Source organism: Lissotriton vulgaris, chromosome 4_2 (genome assembly GCF_964263255.1).
Source record: "Lissotriton vulgaris chromosome 4_2, aLisVul1.2, whole genome shotgun sequence".
Classification (NCBI taxonomy): Eukaryota; Metazoa; Chordata; class Amphibia; order Caudata; family Salamandridae; genus Lissotriton; species Lissotriton vulgaris.
This window is the reverse complement of record NC_141692.1, coordinates 23,623,604-23,644,195: the sequence shown is the minus strand read 5'-3', so window position 1 is coordinate 23,644,195 and position 20,592 is coordinate 23,623,604. Positions and strand designations below refer to the sequence as shown.

General features: G+C 49.1%; 1 protein-coding gene across 1 annotated transcript in view; it reads right to left on the bottom strand.

Moving 5' to 3' along the window:
• Positions 1-19,219, bottom strand: part of LOC147718169 (uncharacterized) — a 64,538-nt gene extending 45,319 nt beyond the window's left edge. Inside the window, exon 1 of the mRNA XM_086919265.1 lies at positions 17,955-19,219. Coding sequence (XP_086775391.1) covers positions 17,955-19,176 — 1,222 coding nt within the window. The 5' untranslated portion in view covers positions 19,177-19,219. The remainder of the gene's footprint in view (positions 1-17,954) is intronic.
• Positions 19,220-20,592: the final 1,373 nt, after the last annotated feature.

The following is a 20,592-nucleotide window of genomic DNA, read 5'->3' as shown; positions in this document are numbered from 1 at the left end:
ACATTAGGATAACTCTAAGAAATCACTAAAGGATTTCTAGCCTAGACCCCTAAGTTTCTTTGTTGTATGTATCATTCTAAGAGTAACTGGAACCTTTAAAGACTGTATTTTCAAGCCTGCTTGAGATTTTATATATAAAGCATATATTTTTACAGAACAAACAGTCTTGTGTCCCTGTGTGGTGGGTTGATGGTTTATTGTGTGTATTAAACTAAATGCTTAACCGTATGTGCTCTGGAGTTTAGCCTGGTCTGCTCGCGACACGCCACCTAGAGGGTGAGCAAGTGTTATTTCTGAGAGTAAGTCCCTTGCCCTGACTTAGAGGAGAGGGTCCCTGCTTGTCACAAGTACATACCTGTGCCAACCAGAGTCCCCTAATTCGAACAATATAGCTTTAGTTACTAAGAGGACTGCATGACACAGTGTTAGAAATGGGGGTTTCTAGTTTGCACGTTGTTACCCTGTCCAAGTAGGGACCTGTCTTTCTAGTCAAAATAAGGGGGATACACTTCTGAAATAACCCCTGCTCACCCACTTGCTAGCTTGGCACGAGCAGTCAGGCTTATTTCCTAGGCAGAGTGTACAGCATTTGCACATAACCATTAGAAATACAGTGAAAACACTACAAAAGGACACCACATTAGTTTTAGAAATATTTTTCTGTGCAAACAAGACCTAAAACGGTAAGAATCCACCATAAAGTTCTTAGAAACATAAATAACAAAATATACTTCAAATACAGTTCCTTGACATCAATAGCTTAGTCCGGGGCTAGCACAGCGTCATGAACAACAAATCCAAACAGCTCTGGTCGATCACAATGTTATGTGCGAGGGTTTGGGGAAGGGGTGTCCTTACCCGTTCATTATGAACTTGGAACTCAAGTGTGGTGGGGTAATGCCGATTGTTTACAAGGGAGGGTGGAGGTACGGGGGGGGGGGGGGTCGCAAGCTTCATCCGTGCTACACAGATCGCCTCTGCAATGGCCCAAAAGTTCCTTTCACCTGAAGGGTGCCCTAATGAACCCTCTTATGCTGCTCCAGCCCTAACCGCATGTTCTGCCCTGAGGTACTTGAGTAGCCATGCTTAACGGTACCTCCTTGGGTAGATTTTGATCACTTATTTAATATGTTCACGTACGTTCCCCTGCTCTTCACTCCTCATTCCCCACTGGGGAGGCTATTTCTTTTGCCCTGCCATACGTGCAAAGCAACAAAGATCAAAAGGTCCCCCCTTGTCTCCGCTTATGTACCTTTCAAAACAGCCACTTAAACATTCCTTGGCAGGATCATGCACGCCCTAGTACTAGAACTATTTAAGGGTCTTAATATCTGAAGTCCAAGGCCAGAAGCCTCAAAGGATTCGGCAGCTATTATAAAGCCTGCAATCCTAGCTGGCTTACAAGCCGGCACAGGTGAGAGATGAGGTGCTATGGGGCCATTCCTAGTGCAGAACAAAAAAATGGGCAGAGAGCAAAGAAGAGTAAGGGAGGAAGCGCAAGGTGCTTGCTGCATTTTGTTGCTTTGCCCTGCCCCTTTTGTACCGCTTTTGGCTGCCATAAGTGTGGCAGGGTATGCTTGGACGTGAGTCCCTTGCTCACTTTGCCACTGGATTCAGGCGAGCCGGGCTGAGGACAGCTGGAATGCCAGAAACCGGTCCTCGGAGGCTTGTTTCCGGTCCAGGGAAGATATGGCTTGGCAGTTCGGGCTGGACTGTTCCCATGAGGCACAGGGTCAGACTGATTTGCATATAGCCATGTCTGAACTGGGGTGGCGGAGTGGGCTAAAGAACGGTGATGGATTAAACCCAGATCTTTTGACTAGGTGTGAGTGTTTGATTGATTCAGATACTCAATCCATCACCACCCCCTTTTGTACCGCTTTTGGCCGCCATAAGTGTGGCAGGGTATGCTCGGACGCGAGTCCCTTGCTCACTTTGCCACTGGATTCAGGCAAGCCGGGCTGAGGACGGCTGGAATGCCAGAAACCGGTCCTCGAGGCTTGTTTCCGGTCCAGGGACGTAATGGATTGGCTGTTCGGGCTGGACTGTTCCCATGAGGCACAGGGTCGGACTGATTTGCATATAGCCATGTCTGAACTGGGGTGGCGGAGTGGGCTAAAGAACGGTGATGGATTAAACCCAGATCTTTTGACTAGGTGTGAGTGTTTGATTGATTCAGATGCTCCGTCCATCACCACCCCCTTTTGTACCGCAGTTATGGAGCCAGGCGCGGAATTGGCGACATGAGACCACAGTCGAACAGCAGTGCTTTAGAAGCCTGCCATATTGGGGAGTGTCCTCCTTTACTCGGATGGAGTCTCTCAAACACAGAGCATGATGGGAGCTCAAAGAGGTGTCCCAGCTTGTGTGTCACTTTCTTGTGTCAACTTCAAAGGCACAGAAGGAAGATGGCCGCTGAAACACCGAGCTCGGCTACACCGAAAAAATAACATCCAGTAAGCTGCCATCCCGCCACCGCTACACCGCCGCACAACCGGGAATAAGAAATCGGAACCACCCAGCTACACGAAGTTACAACTCTGACCCTCGGGAACACCCGGAAAGTGGAGAAATAGCCACCAACTACGGGGCGACCCCGCAAACAGAGATGCAACTCGGCAACCAAGCCCACAGACACAACTAAGGGAAGCACTTACCGGACCCCCGGCAGGTACAGCCCGATACGGGAGTAGATGAGGAGATAAGCCACATGTGAGACCAGCGGATCCGAACAGACCTCACAGACGATCGGCACCTCCAGACACCACTCACGACGTCAGGACATCCTCCGGTTCCACTGGTGAAGTAATTGCTTCACAAAGAGAAGCGACCGTATCAAATATCCATATCAAGATCAGCAACAAGAAATAAGTGCCGACTCGATTCCCCTCCAGCCTGTCCCCAAGATGGCACCCAAGTTGCGACTCGGCGCCGGAAACTGCCCCGTTATCCCCTAACTCACAAACTGCCAAGGAGAGAACGAGAGGGACAAAGTTGTCGATCACCCACCACGGGATCCAAGGGGCCATCAACTGTGGTTGTACTCCAAGGGACACAGTTTGTGAACAGAAGAACCCGCCGAAACGAGGTCCCTGCTGATCTCCCGCCTGCCTGCCCCCAAGATGGCGCGCAACTTGAGGAATCTAGTCCCGGAAAATGCCCAGTAACTCTCTCCACCAAGACACAACAAAAGGGACAAGAGCCTCCACTCAACACCAATAGCCCATGGAAGAGAAGATCAGGAAATAAGGAGAGGATCCAACGCGGAATCGGACGAGCACAATCCTGCCTGTCCCCAAGATGGCGCCTAAGTTGGGACATCGCACCAGGAACCTACACGCAAGCAGCCCGATTTGCCCGGAAGATTGGAGGAAGTAATGCCTACGTCTTCCCCCCACTGATCCAAAAAAAAAAAAAAAAAGGAATAACCAAGGCAACTACTTACCTGTGGTCACAATCTGTAGACTGAGGAAACCGTTGGGACGAGACCCCAGCCGATCTCCCCCCTGCCTGACCCAAGATGGCGAACTACATCAGAAGGTCTTGCACCCCATCTAGACACACAGGACTATAAGAAGCTTCCGTATTGGAGAACGACCCAACGTGACCTTAATTATAGCGGCTCCACAGGTCGCAGATGAGGCCATTCAACGTCAAAAGCCGCAGGTAAGACCATTCCCTAGCGACTTCACCCTGACCTGCCCAGACGCTCAGAAACGCAAGAAACATCACCTTTGGAGAACAATCGACCGCTACCTCTCTCGGAGCGAGCTCACAGGTCCCAACTGCTCCCTATCATTTCCCCCTTACTAAGTCACAACACCCTCTGGCCCCTAGTTCCCTCCCCCACCATCGGGCCCCTAGTTCACCTCCCAATCCCCTCCTCCCAACCACCAACACACACTCTGATTACAGACAACCAACCTCCCCACCTAGAGACTAGTGGCCTCCCCAGCCTATCGCCCCCCACAACGCCTCACACCATGACTATCAACTCCAACCCCCTATCATCCCCCCTCATAAAACGTCATGGACCCAATTCCTTTTCCATCACCCCCCCAGCAAACCTCTCGCACAAGGCAAGAAAATCCCTTAAACACAAACTCATCAGGCAATTCCCCGAATCCCTCTTCGTAGATGTATACCACTGCCCCTCAAAAGGCCAACTAAAGATGGACCTCATCTTCCACACAGTCAGACCAGGCTACTGGATCTCAAACCTAAGTGAAAATCGCCTAATAACCAAAACTACCAAGACGATCCATAGCTGCAAGCTCTCCCTCTACACCCCGAACCTCTCACCCAATCGTGGGATCACCTCAGTAACCATTTACTCCAATGGCACAGTCCTGATTCAAGCCAATAACGCCAACCTGGAGGCCTTTGACCGCTTATTCCCCTCCCTACTAGTAAACTCTGTCACACCGGACGCCCCCCAAGACCACCACCCCTATACGATGATCAACACCCCTACACCACCCACACGGAGTACAGGCTCCCCTATACATCCCTCTTCCATCCACAACCCCCCAATAAGCAAGGCCACATCATCATCCACCTCCACAGTCCACTCTCCTGAAGCACTCCAGAGACGGCCCACCCCCCCGCAAGACCCAGATGACAAGATGGCTACCACCAAGCCCTCCCACACCCAACCCCTTCCCTCCCTCAAGAGAAATCGCCCTCCACCCCCCAAACTCCACTCTCTACCTCCCCATACCACGACCCAAGCAATCCCTCAAGCCCTAGCAGACACCCAGATCAACCCTAAAACACAACACAATCAAAACAGCCCCCAAACGCAACAAGAAGGCCCACACTGCCGCCTCACCCGCATCGAAAACCAAATAGACACCATAATTCAAGGCCTAAACCTCATCCTCACCAACCTCTCGATTGGACACATCCCAAACCCCAAGAACAAGCCCTCGATACCCCCCCCCCACACCTTCACCCCTCCCAACCAAACTAACTCACATCTCCACCCTAACACACAACCTCCCACCTTGCCCGTGGCCGGGAGACCGAACAGAGCGGAGAAAGCCATGACCTGGGAAGAGGCGCTCGAAACGGCTGCCTCTTATAACAACATCCCTACCTGGCCCACACCCGAATCGGCTGCCTCTTACACCAACCTCACCACCCGACCCTCCCAGTCCTCTATTCAGGTAATTACCAGTCTAAGAAACGATAATCCCACACGCAGACCTCCGAGACCCCCGATCTCCCTCATCACCATTCCCACCGAACCTACAAAAAAAGACCCCCCCGGGACCAACTGCCTACTCATAAACTGCAGATCGGCCACCAGACACTCCACAGAGCTAGCAGAGACCATCCTCAACCACAACACAGACATAGCATTCATCACGGAGACATGGCTCAATGATTCTTCAACACCTACCCTAGATATGCTTGTCCCACCAGGCTACTCCATCATCAACAAAGATAGAAAGAACCAGAAAAAAGGTGGAGGCGTGGCAATCATCCACAAGAACGCCCTCTCGGTGGCTGAAGCTAACACTTTTGACTACAACTCCTTTGAATGCCTGACAACTAACATCAAAACCAGCGACAACCATTTAACACAATGCCACCTACTATATCATCCTCCAGGTAACAACGCCACATTCACGGAGCAACTTTCAAACCTGATCGCCAACTGCTCTCTCAAAGAGTCCAACACCCTCATTCTGGGGGATCTTAATCTACATTGGAACAATGAGAACAATGCCACTATTAAATCCCTAAACGATCTTCTGCACTCCAACAACCTCTCCCAACACTGCACAGAAGAGACCCACTACAAAGGGGCGATCCTAGACGCCATCATCGCCCGCCATGATGCAATCTCCATCGACCACATCCTCCCGGTAGACTGGTCGGACCACCACCTAATCCTATTTCAACTTTCCCAAGGGATCCAGTCTTGCCCCCCCACCGAAACCCCCCCCACATGGTCCAGAAACCTATCACAAATTAACATCTCAGAACTAGAAGCAAGAATAGCCTCCGCCCTACCAATCTCCACAGAAGGACTATCAGCTACCGAACTCACCTCACACTACAACACGACCACGTCCAAGGAATATACCATCAAGAACTTGGTTTAACAAAGACATCAATAAGGAGAGGAGACTGCTCAGAGCCACAGAGCGACACTGGAGAAAGAACCCCTCCACCATCCATCGCAGGGAACTCAGGGAAGTACGAAGAAGGTACAAAAACAGTATCAACAACGAAAAAACAAACTTCTTCTGCAATGCGCTGGACAAGGCTAAAAATAGACCCAGAGAACTCTTTGACATCATCAAAAAACAAACATCCAAGCCAACAATTGCCCTTGTACAGCCCTCCAAAACTCTATGTGACAACTTCGTCACCTTCTTCAACGATAAAATAGCCAGGATCGAACTATCACTAGACACCAGCCCTCCCTTGTCTACCAGCATCATTCCAACAACTACAGAAACCACCTCCACTGTCCCCACCGCTAACACCTGGTCTTCCTTCGACCCTGTCCATGAAGCCGAGATCCTCAATCTAATCTCATCCTCCAAACCCTCTTCCCACAACCTCGATCCCATACCCTCCCAAATGGCCAAAGACCTCAAACGCACTCTCGCGCCACTCTGGTGTGAAATCATCAACAGGTCCCTAAAGACTGGCACCATCCCGGACTGCCTCAAAGTCGGCCAGGTAACTCCCCTCCTGAAGAAACCAGGCTTAGACCCCAACGACCTCAACAACTTCAGACCAGTCTCAAGTCTGCCTTTTCTAGCAAAAATCCTAGAAAAATGTGTACTACGCCAACTCAACAACCAGCTTAATAACATCAACCTCCTGGACCATAATCAATCTGGCTTCAGAAAAGGATATAGTACTGAAACCGTAATCCTGAACATAGTAGACGACATACGCAACTCCCTTGACGCAGACCAGTGCTGCCTACTCATTCTCCTCGACCTGTCAGCGGCATTCGACACGGTTGACCACAAGCTCCTCATCAAGTCCCTTAAGGAAAAAGTAGGTGCAAACAATATGGTCCTGCAATGGTTTGACTCCTTCCTCCAGAACCGCTTCCAAAGAGTCAAAATAAAAACCTTCACATCCGACCCCCTCCCCGTCACCAGAGGGGTTCCCCAAGGATCTGTTCTCTCCCCGCAACTATTCAACATATACATGGTACCCCTCACCATCATACTGAAGGAAGCAAACATCCCCTTCCATCTTTATGCAGATGACACACAGATCTACATAGAAACCACCTCCCTCAAAGACATTCTAAAGCTCAATAACACACTCAAAGAAATCCAAGCCTGGCTAGGGAAAAACCATCTCAAACTCAATCAAGGAAAAACAGAACTTCTCCTCATCTCCAACAAAGATGACAACCCCCAAATCACGGAATGGATGAAAGCTATTGACGCTCTCAGTGGGAATCTCACTCTGACTAACTCAGTAAAGTCTCTCGGAATCACCCTTGACCATAAACTTTCAATGACGAACCACATCAAGAACTCCGCAAAGAGCGCCTTCCTTAATCTGAAACTCCTCAACAAAATCAAACCTCACATCCCGCAGAGGGATCTCCAAATAGCCACCCAATCTTTGGTGCTATCCAGACTGGACTATGGAATCGCAACCTTAACAGGCACAGCCCTATCACACCTAGCGCCAATGAAAACAACCCTCAATGCAGCCGCCAGAATGGTCTCAGGGGCAAAGAAATTCGACCACATTTCCCCAGCACTCAAAGACTTAAAATGGCTCCCAATGGAAATGCGCGCCAGCTTCAGAACAGCTTGTCTGACACACAAAGCCTTGCACACAGGGAAACCGGAATACCTAGCCTCCAAGCTCAGGAAGGCGGGCCAGTCCAGAAACCTCAGAAGCTCGAACACCCTACTACTCATCCCCATGAAAACCCGGAAACAAAAAACCGCAACGCGCTCGTTTGCCGGCAACGCCCCAAAAATCTGGAACTCCATCCCAGTTGACATCAGGACTACGACTTCATTTCAAGACTTCAAGAGACGCCTCAAAATCCTCTACCTCAACCGGGCATTCCCGAACTCTACCTCAGCAGCTCACCCTGCAACTATGACTACCTCTAACCCACTACCTCAAACTCGCCCCTCAGGCGCCAATTAACTATGTTAATCCTTGATCTTACATGAATCTCTTTTCCTTGATATATTATTATGCAACCGTTCCCTGTAGCTTGATTGTAAAGCGCTCCGATACCCTCGGGTCTGGCCAGCGCTATAGAAAACTCCAAAAATAAAATAAATAAATAAACTTTCCCAACACAACGCACCCTTTAAAGACTTACAAATAAAATGACAAATATATCAGCAAATATAGAATCTATGTACGGAATGAGCAAAATAGGCAAAAGTGAAACATATGCACAATAGTACAATAATATGACAGGTAAATAAGTTAAAATATATCAGTAGTTGAAATGGTATACAATTTTGGCGAGAGGAGAACACGCATCTGAGCAGTCTTCGTGCTATGGAAGAGAGATTGAGGAAGTCAGAAGGATTAGCATGAATTAGCAACAGTGTGGAGAGGTTCTTGGCCAGGATGAAGGAGGTTCAAAGACAAACTCATTGTATCACACACACAGATGCATGATGAACATTGCAGGCTGGATGAAGGGCAACTGTGTTAATACTGATGTCAATCTACGCAATGATACATGCACATTCAAAAATGAGATCAAGTTACTGTTGTCGAAATCTCCTGAAATGAACTCTCCATCAACCCAGAGTAAGAAGCATTCAGTCAGGCAAGGCCCTGCGACCTAGGCCTGAGGCTATTGATTGACAGATCATAGGTGGGGTGAGATGTAACCAGTCCGACACACAAGCAAACAGGAAAACCCCAGATTCATTCCACAGATAAGCAGCAACACCACCATGGTCCCAGGAGATTGGCTCCAATAAAGCACATATTTAGGAACACTCAGCCAACCAGAATAAAACGATCATGTGTGTCGGACATCTGGACACTTCATCCACTGGACTCAATAGTGTAAATACAACGTCGCGACCCACCTGCATTTGCTATCAGGTGGCATGATTTATAACTCCATGACCAGGCCTGCATCCCTTTTTCTAAAATCGGATCTAAATTGTTTTATGATTCTCCAAAAACTGTATATAAAAGGTACTCAGAAAGAATGCATGTTGAGACAATACTCAGATGTTTCCTGGCTGAAGTGGTTAATTAAACCAACTGCTCCTGTCTTGCCAAACGTATCTTGTCTTGTTTTTTCAATGTAAATTCATATTTCTGCAACAACTGTCTCAAACTCAATGCCGAAAAAATAAAAGTCCTCATCTTTGGGAACAACACATCGCCATGAACCGACACATGGCAGCCCACGGAGCCCGGCACACCGAGCCTCAAAATGCCACTCCTCCAACTACAACATCATCTTGGATTGCAAGCTATCCATGGAGAAGCCTGTCAATGCAGTTTAATCTGCCTGCTTCCGTACCCTATGCAAGCTCCGCAAGATCTTCAGGTGCAAACACCAGAAGGGCCATCACACAGGCTCTCGTCACCAGGAGACTGGACTACTGAAACACGATCTACATAGGAATCACTGCACACTTCCTGAACAGACTGCAGACAATACATATCTCAGCAGCAAGATTCATATTCTACCTCCTCAGAAGGACCAAAATCACAACACATCTCAGAAAACTACACTTGCTCTGGATTCAGAAGAGATGCCAGTTCAAGATGCTGACACACGCCTACAAGGCCCTGTATAACGAAGTATCAGCATACATCAACACATGCCTCACCCTCCACTAACCAACCAACCAGACATCTTTGATTAGCTTCCCTCTACCTTACCGACACCTTATGGATCAGGGAGCCAACAGCGGAGAATGCTCCCTCTCTAATCTGATTACAAAGGTTTGGAACATTCTCCCCCTGCACCTCAGGAACACACTATCCCTCCAGCATTTTAGAAGAAAATTAAACACCAGGATGTTTGATTGATCACGAATGATCAAAAGTTCACGCAGCAGCAAACGGATCCAGAGCCTCAAGGCCTTCACAGGTGATTTGCCACACTATAAATGTTTGATTGATTAATACGGACATGAGAAAGATCACATCATGGAGATAAAGGTTAGCTCTTTATGACCAGATTGGGCCTGTGAAAGGATGGTAGATCCAAGCAGTGTCCAGTTCTGTGTAGAAGTCAGTCAGTGGGGAGAAGTTCAGGTTGAACTTATTATATAATTTCTTGAGTACAAAATGTAAGAGTTCACAGTTGAAAATTGCTAAAACCACTCACTGGTTGAATCCTCTCTACATAGAGGGATAACATTTATTAAATAGATCAAATAATGTTTCATTACCACCTGTATTTAAATCAGGAACACTGATTAAATATGCCTACAAGAACTTATTCAGACTTTATTATTTTCTCAATAACACGTCAGCAATCTCATCCACTCACTCATTATCAAGTCCCATGGGTTATTCTTTATCTTTAGGTCTGCAAGTAGCTTTAAATATCTATAAAACCTCATATTACTAACACTGTAAGAATTAGTTCAGAAAAAAGAGCGATCTGGGTCAGTCTCTTTTAATTATGTTTGCCACTGGTGTTGCTATTTGATTTTGGCGATAGGGATGAAGTAGTTATTTTTCTGCAGAGTAGAAGCAGCATGATGGCCAGTGCTAGTCTTTGCACCTAAATTCATTACCTTTGCTGACAATTGTAGTTTTTAGGTCTCGCCTATGCAGCGCGCATGTGCTACATAGGAGGACCTTTAGCCGTCGCTCTGGTCATTTTCAAGCACACACACCTTTCGGGAGTAAGCAGGGTCGCCGCAAGCACCAGTGCAGTGCTTGAAAATGAGCAGACTACTCTCCCAAGGGCGCGCCTCTCTCCTCGCCCACACGTCCTGGCCACTCACTCGCTCCGCCCTCTCCGTCTCCTTTTTGCTCTCGCTTCTTGTTATCGCTCTATTTTTCTTGCCCCTCTAGATTAACGCGCCAGTCCCATCCCCCAATCCCCGTCTCCACGTTCCCTCTCCTCTCAAGCAAATCTTTCTTTCTCTTCTCATAGTTTCACGTCCCCTCTCCATTTCTGACCCCATCACCTCTTGGGCCCTCTCTCTAAATCTGCCCTCACTCTTTCTGTCCACCCTCTTCTCCTCCATTCCTCAATGTCCTTCTCTCAAACTCCATCCATCGGACTGTCTTTCAGTTCCAGTCTCTCTTACCCCCATCTTCGCTGACTCTCTGTTTCGACTCTGAACGTTGTCTCTCACTCTCGCTTTCTGTCTCTCCCCACACGCCGCTCACTCCTGCCTTCCTGCCGTTCTGTTTCTAACCCCGACTCTTCAGTCTTCCTTCTTTCTGTATTCACCTCACTCTGTCTACCGCGCTCTCTCCTGCCTTCTTCACCTGCCATCATCTCTCCTGCTCTCTCTCTCTCTCTCTTCATTTGCTTTTCTCTCTCGCTTTCTTTCGCTCTACCTTTATTTATTTCTCTTTCTCCAGGTCTCTCCTCCGTCTTCATCTACGTGTCTTTCTTTTTCCTTCTCTCGCGCTCTCTCCCTTTACCATTCCATCTCTCTCAGTGTAATCTCAGCGGTGCATTCATACCGTGAGTGCTTCCGGCCGAGAGACTGCTCGCGCTCGCTGCAATGCCCCATGAGCCCAGCAAGATGGTTCATTTGCTGAGATCTTCTCTTTCAGCCGTAATCATGAGTGGGGGTATGTGGAGGTAGAGTGGTGTGTCTAGTGGGGATGGGTCTTAAAACACCTTACGTGGTATTGTTAGGTTTTTCAAAAAGTGGTCCCCACATGTTTCTTGTCTGCGTGGTCCGGGAGAGATCTGTGGCGTTTCTTCAGGACCGACTAAGTAAGATATCCATACCCTACACCAGAGCTGGATATAGGATTAGAATTTTTTTTTATGATCTCTAGGGATACCAAAGTTCCTTTACATCTATGAGTAAAATCCCTAATTAGATCTTGATTTCCAGCCTAAATCAGCAGAGACTACACAGACCGAGCCACCTTCAAATCAGTGCTTAACAACTACCATCATTAACTCATTAACTCAAAGATGCGAAAAAGGAGGCCCTTGCAGACCACATAGGAGCTTGCGACAACCTCACCAAGGAACTCCTCACCATTTTCAAAGAGTTCTCCTGCCCAGTAGTCACTGAAAACTAGATCAGTCTCGCACAGGAACTCTACAACGCTCTGGCAAATCCCCATCTACTAGAACTTCAACCCTACCGACCTCCACCGCCCCCGACCACCAATTTACCAAATGGGATCAGCTCAACACCCCAGACACCACCCTCATAATGAACTCCATCCACTCAAGAGCACCCACCGACCAATGCCCCACCGCCTCTTCAATCTCAGAAACAATGAGATCAGTCACCATCATTCTCAACACATCCATCACCAAATCCATCTTTCCCGGCGCTTGGAAATACACCAAGGTCAGACCACTCCTCAAACAACCCTCTGCAGACCTCAGCGACCGCCAGATCTATCGCCCTATCTTGCTGCTCCAGTTTCCCCCCAAAGTCCTGGAGAAGGCCATCAACATAAAGCTCACCAAACATCTTAAGAGAAACAACCTGCTAGATCCCTCCCAATCTGGCTTTGGAGCAAACAATAGTACAGGAACCGGCCAGATCGCCGCCACAGACGACATCTCCACCCTACTTGATAGAGGAGAATCGGCCGCCCTAATCCTTCTTGACTTCTCACAGCCTTCTACACTGTCTCCACACACTCATCAAGTGGCTGCACCAGATCGCAATCAAAGAAGACGCACTCAGATAGTATCATTCCTCACATGCAGAGAATCTGTCTCCTCCCTTCACCTCGCACCCCAAGAGCACCATCAATGCATCCCTCAAGGTTCACCTCAACCCCACCCTCTTCAACATCTACATGACGCTACTAGCCGACATTGTCAGAACCCACAATAGCAACATCATATCCTACGCCAATGACACCCAACTCATACTCTCACTCTGAGCAGACCCCACTGCAACAAATACCAACTTCCACAATTGCATGAAGAACGTCCCAGGCTGAATGAAGGACTACTGCCTCAAGCTCAACACGGACAAGACCGACGTGCTGATTTTTGGCAATCAGCAGAACTCAGACCTACCCCTACACCCTCAGACCTACCCCTACACACCTATAGACCACGCCGCAACCTCAGCATCATACTGGGAAGAAAACTCACAATGAAATGACCGATCAACACTGTTTCCATGGCCTGCTTCCACACTCTCTCTCTCTCTCTCTGCATGCTCCAAAGAATCTTCAAATCGCTCCCCACAAGCACAAATCGCTTCCCACAAGCACCAGAAAAACAGTCACACAAGCCCTAATCACCAACCGTTTGTAGATGCCACCAGCAAACTCACGAAAATGCTCCAGTTGATACAGAACTCAGCAGCAGGACTGACCCTCAACCTGCCCAAATGGAAACACGTCACCGAGCACTTGAGAGACCTACACTGGCTCCCCATCCAGAAAAGATGACAATTTAAGCTACTGGTACGTACCTACGAAGTCCTCAATGACTGAGGAACAGAATACATGATCCACCGCGTGAAATCCCACCAACCACTCTACCTCCCTTACCCTGGAACAAACAGAAGCAGAGGACGCTTTTTCCCCCACCTCGCAGCCAAGTCCTAGAACGCCCTCAAGCTCCACCTTGGAACATCTCCCTCGTTGACGGACTTCAGGAAGAAACTCAAGACCTGGCTCTTTGACTAGCCAAGCATTCAAGCACCTGGATACCCTCAAAGGTGATAAGCCGCGTTATGTTATGTTATGTTAACAATGATTTGTATAGCGCACTGTCACCGGTTGGTTTCCTGGCGCTGTAGAGACAAAGAACAGTCAGAGTTGGAAGCCTGCGGAATTAGTAGTATGCTCGTTGGTAAAGCCAGGTCTTTAGGGATTTCCTAAATGATATGAGGTTGGGGCATAGCCGGATCTCAAGGGGGAGGGCATTCCACAGACGAGGTGCCAAAGTGCCAGAAGGCATTGTTGGGCCGAGCGAAGGCTACGGGACGGGGCATACTTTATAATGAGTTTTGTGATGAAAGTAGGGCTTTTGCAGTGGAGCGCTTTAAAGATCATGCAACTGACTTTGAAGGTACAGCGTTGGGCGACCGGGAGCCAGTGAAGTGTTTTCAGAAGGGGAGTGGCAGAATGCCATCTAGGCTGGTTCAAAATCAGTCTTGCTGCCTGATTCTGCACTAACTGAAGTCGTTTCAGCAGGAACTGGGGGAGGCCCAAGTATATAGAGTTAGCGTAGTCTATGTGAGAGATCACAGTTGCGATCACCACCTGTATCAGGGCTTCGTGGGTCAGAAGGCGGCGAACCTTCAGGATTTTTCTCATTTGAAAGAGGCACTTGGAGACCACCTGGTCTACTTGCGTTTTAAGAGAGAGGTCGCTGTTTAGGGTGATGCCAAGCGTCTTTGCCGAAGATGAAGGTATCGGAGCTTGGCCCATTTCTGTTGGCCAATAATGTGGGCCCCAGTATTTAGCGCTGTCCCCAGTCAGGACCAGCTCGGTTTTGCTTGGGTTCAATTTCAAATGATTTTGGTTCATCCAAGCTTGGATGAACCTCAAGTGTTACAAGTCTACAAGTACTCATGGATTTATTGAATTGACACAACATGATTAAGATAAAAACACTTTAATTTTATAAATTGGTGCCAAATAATTTTTGGGACATCAAAAGGAAAATGATCAGGTACATATAACCAGAGCTATGGATTTTAGAAGAAAGCATAAATCACAGCAAATCAATACTGCAGAACTTTTGCACTGTGGTCAATGGGAAAAAAGTAGTAGTGACAATCAGTCGCTTGCAGGTTGAGTTGCATGGAACCCAAGGAGGGTTAAGGAGATGAGGGTCCAGGACCATGCCACGTCAGTCAGTTCAACTTTACCTGGCACTTGGAGCAAGGGTCCTGGTTGTCCCTGGTGCTGAAAGGGAGCCGCCGGAGAGCTGCTTTTTACAGCTAACACTGTGGTGCAGGGAACATGGTGCAAAAATACAACGGGGTGGTTGCTGACATCGGGGAGAAAGTCGGATGGAGTTCCCTCTAAGTGCAGTGTCAGGTGCAGGAGTCAGTTGCCAGACTGACCAAAAAGCCTTGGCAGCGGAAAACTTGGTAGAAAGGTACTTCTTCGTCCGGTGGTCCAGAGGAATGCGGTAGCTGCGTTTTACTTCATGGAAGGCAGGGCTACAGTTCCCACAATGCACTAGTCCAGCTTGTTTTGGGGTATCCATCTGAGGGCACGATAATTAGTGATTCTTTGTACCTGGAGAATTGTTTTATCTGTAATGTGGAAAGGACTAATGCCCATAATCCAAGAGTGTCCGAGGGTCCTTGAGGGTCTCACAGGGGACAAGGGTTTGCTAGTCTGTGTTTAAGGTGATCACATTCAGAGGTGTAGGTCACTTTTTCTACCCAGAACCTGTTATTTCCACTGCTTTTAAAAATGGCAGAAGCCTTCCTTAGATGTAAAGACCAGGCAGCCCACCCTAGGGGTGTACACCTCCTTCACTAGTCAACCAGAGAGGGAGGAGGTGTGACCTCCTTCCTGCTCAGGTCTTGGATCCTGACTCCTGGGAGTGTTCACTCTGCCTGGCAGGAGGTCAGAATCCTGTCTTGTTGGCAGCAAGTGCGGGCTGCCAGCCAGAAAACAGTAAAGTTGGTGCAACCTGTAATGTAGCCATCTGGGTGACTCACACATCGCAGTTGACACGAGATTTGAGTCAGGCATGAGAAGAAATGCTGTTTGATACAAAGAATTACATATTTAGGCGGTACCATGATGGAACTGCCACCCTTGGGTTTGCCCGGGTGCCAGCTCATGTTATCCTAAAGACCATCTAGCACTTATAAATCCCTTCAATAGTAAAGCATGCACTTACATGTCCACACTTTTAATACAATGCACACTCCCACCTGGGATCAGGAGGCTATCTTAAAAAATAAAACAAATGGTTCATTTTTCTTTTAGAAACGCATCCCATTTACCTTTAAGGAAAACAGGCTGCATTTTCCATAAAAAAATGCTTTATTTTAAGCAAACACAGCTATTGTAGTCTGCTGTCCTACTCAGGCCACTATCCCTGGGTTTTTAGAGATTCCTAATGGATCGTAAATTTTGACCTACCCCATGAATATTAATGAAGAGGCCAATAGAGACACCATTAAGAATGGCTAAATGTGCCCGTTACACATTTCTACATTTCATTTTTCGACTTCCTAAATGTTAGTCGTAAAAGTCGCGATTGGAACTGGCGAAATCTGGCCAACAAGTGTCCCATAGTCTAGTATACTAAAGAGGACGGCGGTTACTTAGCAAGTTACTTGTAGTTGCTAACAAATGCTCCAAATTAGAAGTTCTTAACCTTTCGACTTCTGAAACGCTACTAGAAACAAGGAACCTCAGTCAAAGCAAATTTCTACAATTCATACCTCAAAATTATACACAAAATACAGAAAATACATAAGTTAAATATTTAATTTAATTAACAAACAATACACAAAAATCAAACGTAATTCTAATCAAACGTTTGGAGTGTTTCAAAATTTGGTTTCATTTCTAGAAAATAAAGTTATCTGCAAGACAACAGCATATACCTATTGATTTGCTCCTAATGCATGATCTCTTTTTGTCCCCAAAAATTCCTCATCAGGGACAGTTGAAGACAACATTGAGGTCCAGCTTTCAACCATCAAATACTCAAAACAGATACACAATGCTGCAGCAAATCTAAATTTAACAACTTCCATGACAAAATGTGACGGCCAATAGTATTAAGACTTACAGAGATGGAAACAAACTTACATGCATAGGAATTTATGGATTACTAGCAGGAGATAAGCACCTGGCTTAGATAATACATCCTTACTTCTGGGGCGCACAGGATGATCACCTGGTATAGGTACATGGTTACACTTCCTAAGGCGGACCATGTATGCCAGCTGTTCACCGAGTAACCCTCAGAGGCAATGCGAAGTATATGCACCAAGAGCCTTAGTCCGAGTTTGGCAGTCTTCAGCTAGGATAGCTGCAAGCCCAGGAAGGGCGCCAGGCCTGTGGTGCAACCGCACATCGGATTCTGAGTTAAATCCAGGGCGTCGCGGTGGCGGTGTCATGGGGGCAGTCGGTTAGGCTCAGAGGAGCGCCTAACAAGCAGAATGGCGCTGTGATTGAGCCTGCTGTTCCTACATGTACTGCGTGGCATCCTCCATGTTGTGCATGCCACACAGTACATGCACGGAAGTGCAATTGTAGGGGGGCACAACATGTGCCAATCCTACACCCACCCCAATGGGCAGATTTTCACAGGCGCCCTGTTGGGAGCCCCCTCCTAGCCTTTCTGTCAGTTTTTTCATGGCGAGATTAAAGGCTTACAGGAAGGCAAATCGTAATATGGATGTGGTGCCAGGATCGGCACTGCCTCCATTCATCACCACTTTACACACCACCGGCACCGTGGGATCTAGGATCCTGGCGGTGCCAGCGGTGTTGTAGTAGGCTGGTTCCGGAGGTCAGAGCAGGGTGGTCAGACCGCCACTGTGAATAGAGTGGTACCAAGAACACCATACTCATAATAAGCCCCTATGTGCTGATCCCCTGCTCCAAAGGCAGCAGCTTCCTCCTCAGCTCTGGTTCCCTGGAGAACCCCACTGGGATGCTCCTGCGCCTGGGATCAGTACATGAACACCGGTGAAGTTATGCTGCTTTATCTCTAGGGGTCATTAGATGAACACCTGGTAGAGTTACACTTCCTGAACTCTAAGGGGCAGTAGATGATGGTACATTTTCACTTCCTTCCCTCCGAGGGTGGGTTAAGAACACTTGGTGTAATTACTTCCTCTTACCTGTAGGCGGCAGCAGCTTCCTCATCCAGCTCTGGTTCCCTGGAGACGCCCCCTGGGATCCTTCTGGGGTCAGTAGGGAGCTCTGCTGCTCTGACTCTGGGGCCAAAGCTCCGTTTTGGTTTTCTCCCCTGGGCTCTAGTCCGGTCCATTCCAGGGGCCCCAGCTGAACACTGGTCCCCCCCTTCCCCGTCTCTAGAGCGATCCTTTCACTGCCTGCGTCTTCTTGAAGCCCTCGCCCAGGGCCCTCAGACCCCCTCCCATGGGTCACTCCTTGCTCAGGTCCCAGCAGGACCTTTACCCCCCTCCTCTGTGTATGTAGCTCTACCCCTTGCAAAGGGTTCTCAGACCCCCTCCCATAGGTCACTCTCCCTCCAGGTCCCACCAAGGCCTCCTTGCCTCTATCCTCAGACCCCCTCCCATGGGTCACTCCCTGCCCAGGGCCCAGCAGGGCCTCCTTGCCTCTATCCACAGACCTCCTCCCATGGGTCACTCCCTGCCCAGGGCCCAGCAGGGCCTCCTCACCCCTGTCCACAGACCCCCTTCCATGGGTCACTCCCTGCCCAGGTCCCAGCAGGGCCTCCTTTCCTCTATCCTCAGACCCCGTCCTTGGGGCCACTTTGTCTCCAGGCCCCAGCAGGGGCCCCTCCCCTTCATGAATATCTGGGTGAATGCCCAGCACTGAGCACTCACCCTCACTCCTTTGATGGAGCTCAATGCCCCCCAATGTCACATCCAGCCCCGAGCCGCCTGGGCCCAGCGTGAGCCCCTCCCCCCGGCGCTTGCTTCTTCTTGGCACTGTGTTGCTGCCCTCTTCGGGCCCTGGTGCACTGCCCAGGGACAGGATGTCTGCCTGGCTGTCACGGGACGGGTCGAGGAGGAGGAGGTGGCTGGTCAGGGTAGAGGCATAGCCGGAGTCGGCGGTCTGTGCCCGGCCGCGCGGCTCTGAGGGCCCCTCTGCGGTAAGGCTGGGGGCCCATGCATCCGGGCCAGCCTCCCCCTGGCACCCCAGCCCCTCCAACTCCCCCTGCCACCCCAGCCCCTCCAACTCCCCCTGCCACTCCAGCCCCTCCATCCTGGACTGCAGCCTGCACTCCAGCCTCTCCAACTCCCCCTGCAACCCCTGCCACCCCAGCCCCTCCAACTCCCCCTGCCACCCCAGCCCCTCCATCTCCCCCTGCCACCCCAGCCCCTCTATCTCCCCCTGCCACCCCAGCTCCTCCATCCTGGGCTGCAGCCTGCAGGTGTATGGATGGCACCTGCTTCCGGGTCTATGCAGGCCCTTCAATGAAGCATGGACGCTATTGGTTGACGCTCGGCATGTGATCTGAACGCATAGCTTACTGGGTATTGTAGTTTTGTAAGACTCTGGCAGCAATGGGTGTGTCTTTTTGAGTAAATAAATACCCTTCCCCTGCCACCCCAGCCTCTCTGCCTCTCCGGCGTCTCCCCGGCTGCAGGTGTATGAATGACACCTGCTTCCGGGTCTATGCAGGCCTGTGAATGAAGAATGGACGCCATTGGTTGATGCTCGTCATGTGATCTGCGCGCATAGCTTACTGGGTATTGTAGTTTTCTAAGAGTGTGGCAGCCATGGGCGTGTTTTTTCAGTAAATAAATACTAAACATTAATCATAGTCTCTCTTGACAGTGCTTGATGCCCCTGGCTGCCCCTGGAGTCTACTTCGGTGGCAGTGAGGCGTTCTGGTCTGGGTTTACTGTCTGCTGGACCTAAAGGGGCACATGGCATTGCAAGTGAAAATGAATCTGACCTTGTGCAATAGTCTTTTGCTCAAGTTTAGAGCTCCAATCCCCTCGAGCCGAGGTCGTGCTATAATAAGTGTAAAAAAAAATAAAAGAAGCAGAACGAGGTACAACACGTTAATGCCAGGAGGATATATTATGCTTAGCTGCATGTTTGGGGTTTGTGGCTAGGAATCCACCGTTTTAGTTCGAGCATAAATGTATTGTGCATGTGTAAGCAGGGCTTTAAGTAGGGGGGTTGGGGGGGGGGGAGGGGACTGGGGGTGCTCTAAAAGGGTGGGACAAACCCCTTAAATGGGTGTGGCGGTGGCCTATCTAAGTAGGGGCGTGGTCTAAATAAAGATATGTATGGATAGCACCATATACCCGCCCCAGAGGCGCAAGTAGAGCCAAATTTCGAGGGGGTGGGGCTAAGAAAAGATTTCTGGGGGGGCTAATTCTTCAAGCAATAAGGAGAGTGGAGCTGCAGGGGCTCTACAAAGGGGTGAAAACAAAGCCTCATTAACAAGCAAATGGTATTTTAAAGACCTGTGAAGCATACCTTTCAGAATATATTGATACATTGGAAGACACCCCGCATCCCCGCACACACTGGATGGCACCAGCGATTGTGGCACATACTGGGCATGGAAAAATATCTCTTACTCTAGTTGGGAAGGGCTCCTCCTTTAGCGATCTCTGGCAGCCATTCCTCGCCCTGCTTATACATGAATTTCGGGAACTGTCCTGCCCGGGATACTTACGCCTCCTGTGACTGACTGCATCAGACTCCTCTACATAGGCGGCCCGACCTCATGGCCTTACGATCGACACTCCGCTTGGTGCGCTACCTCCCAGAAGACATGGACTGGGGGAGGATGGGGTGCTCCTCTTCGGG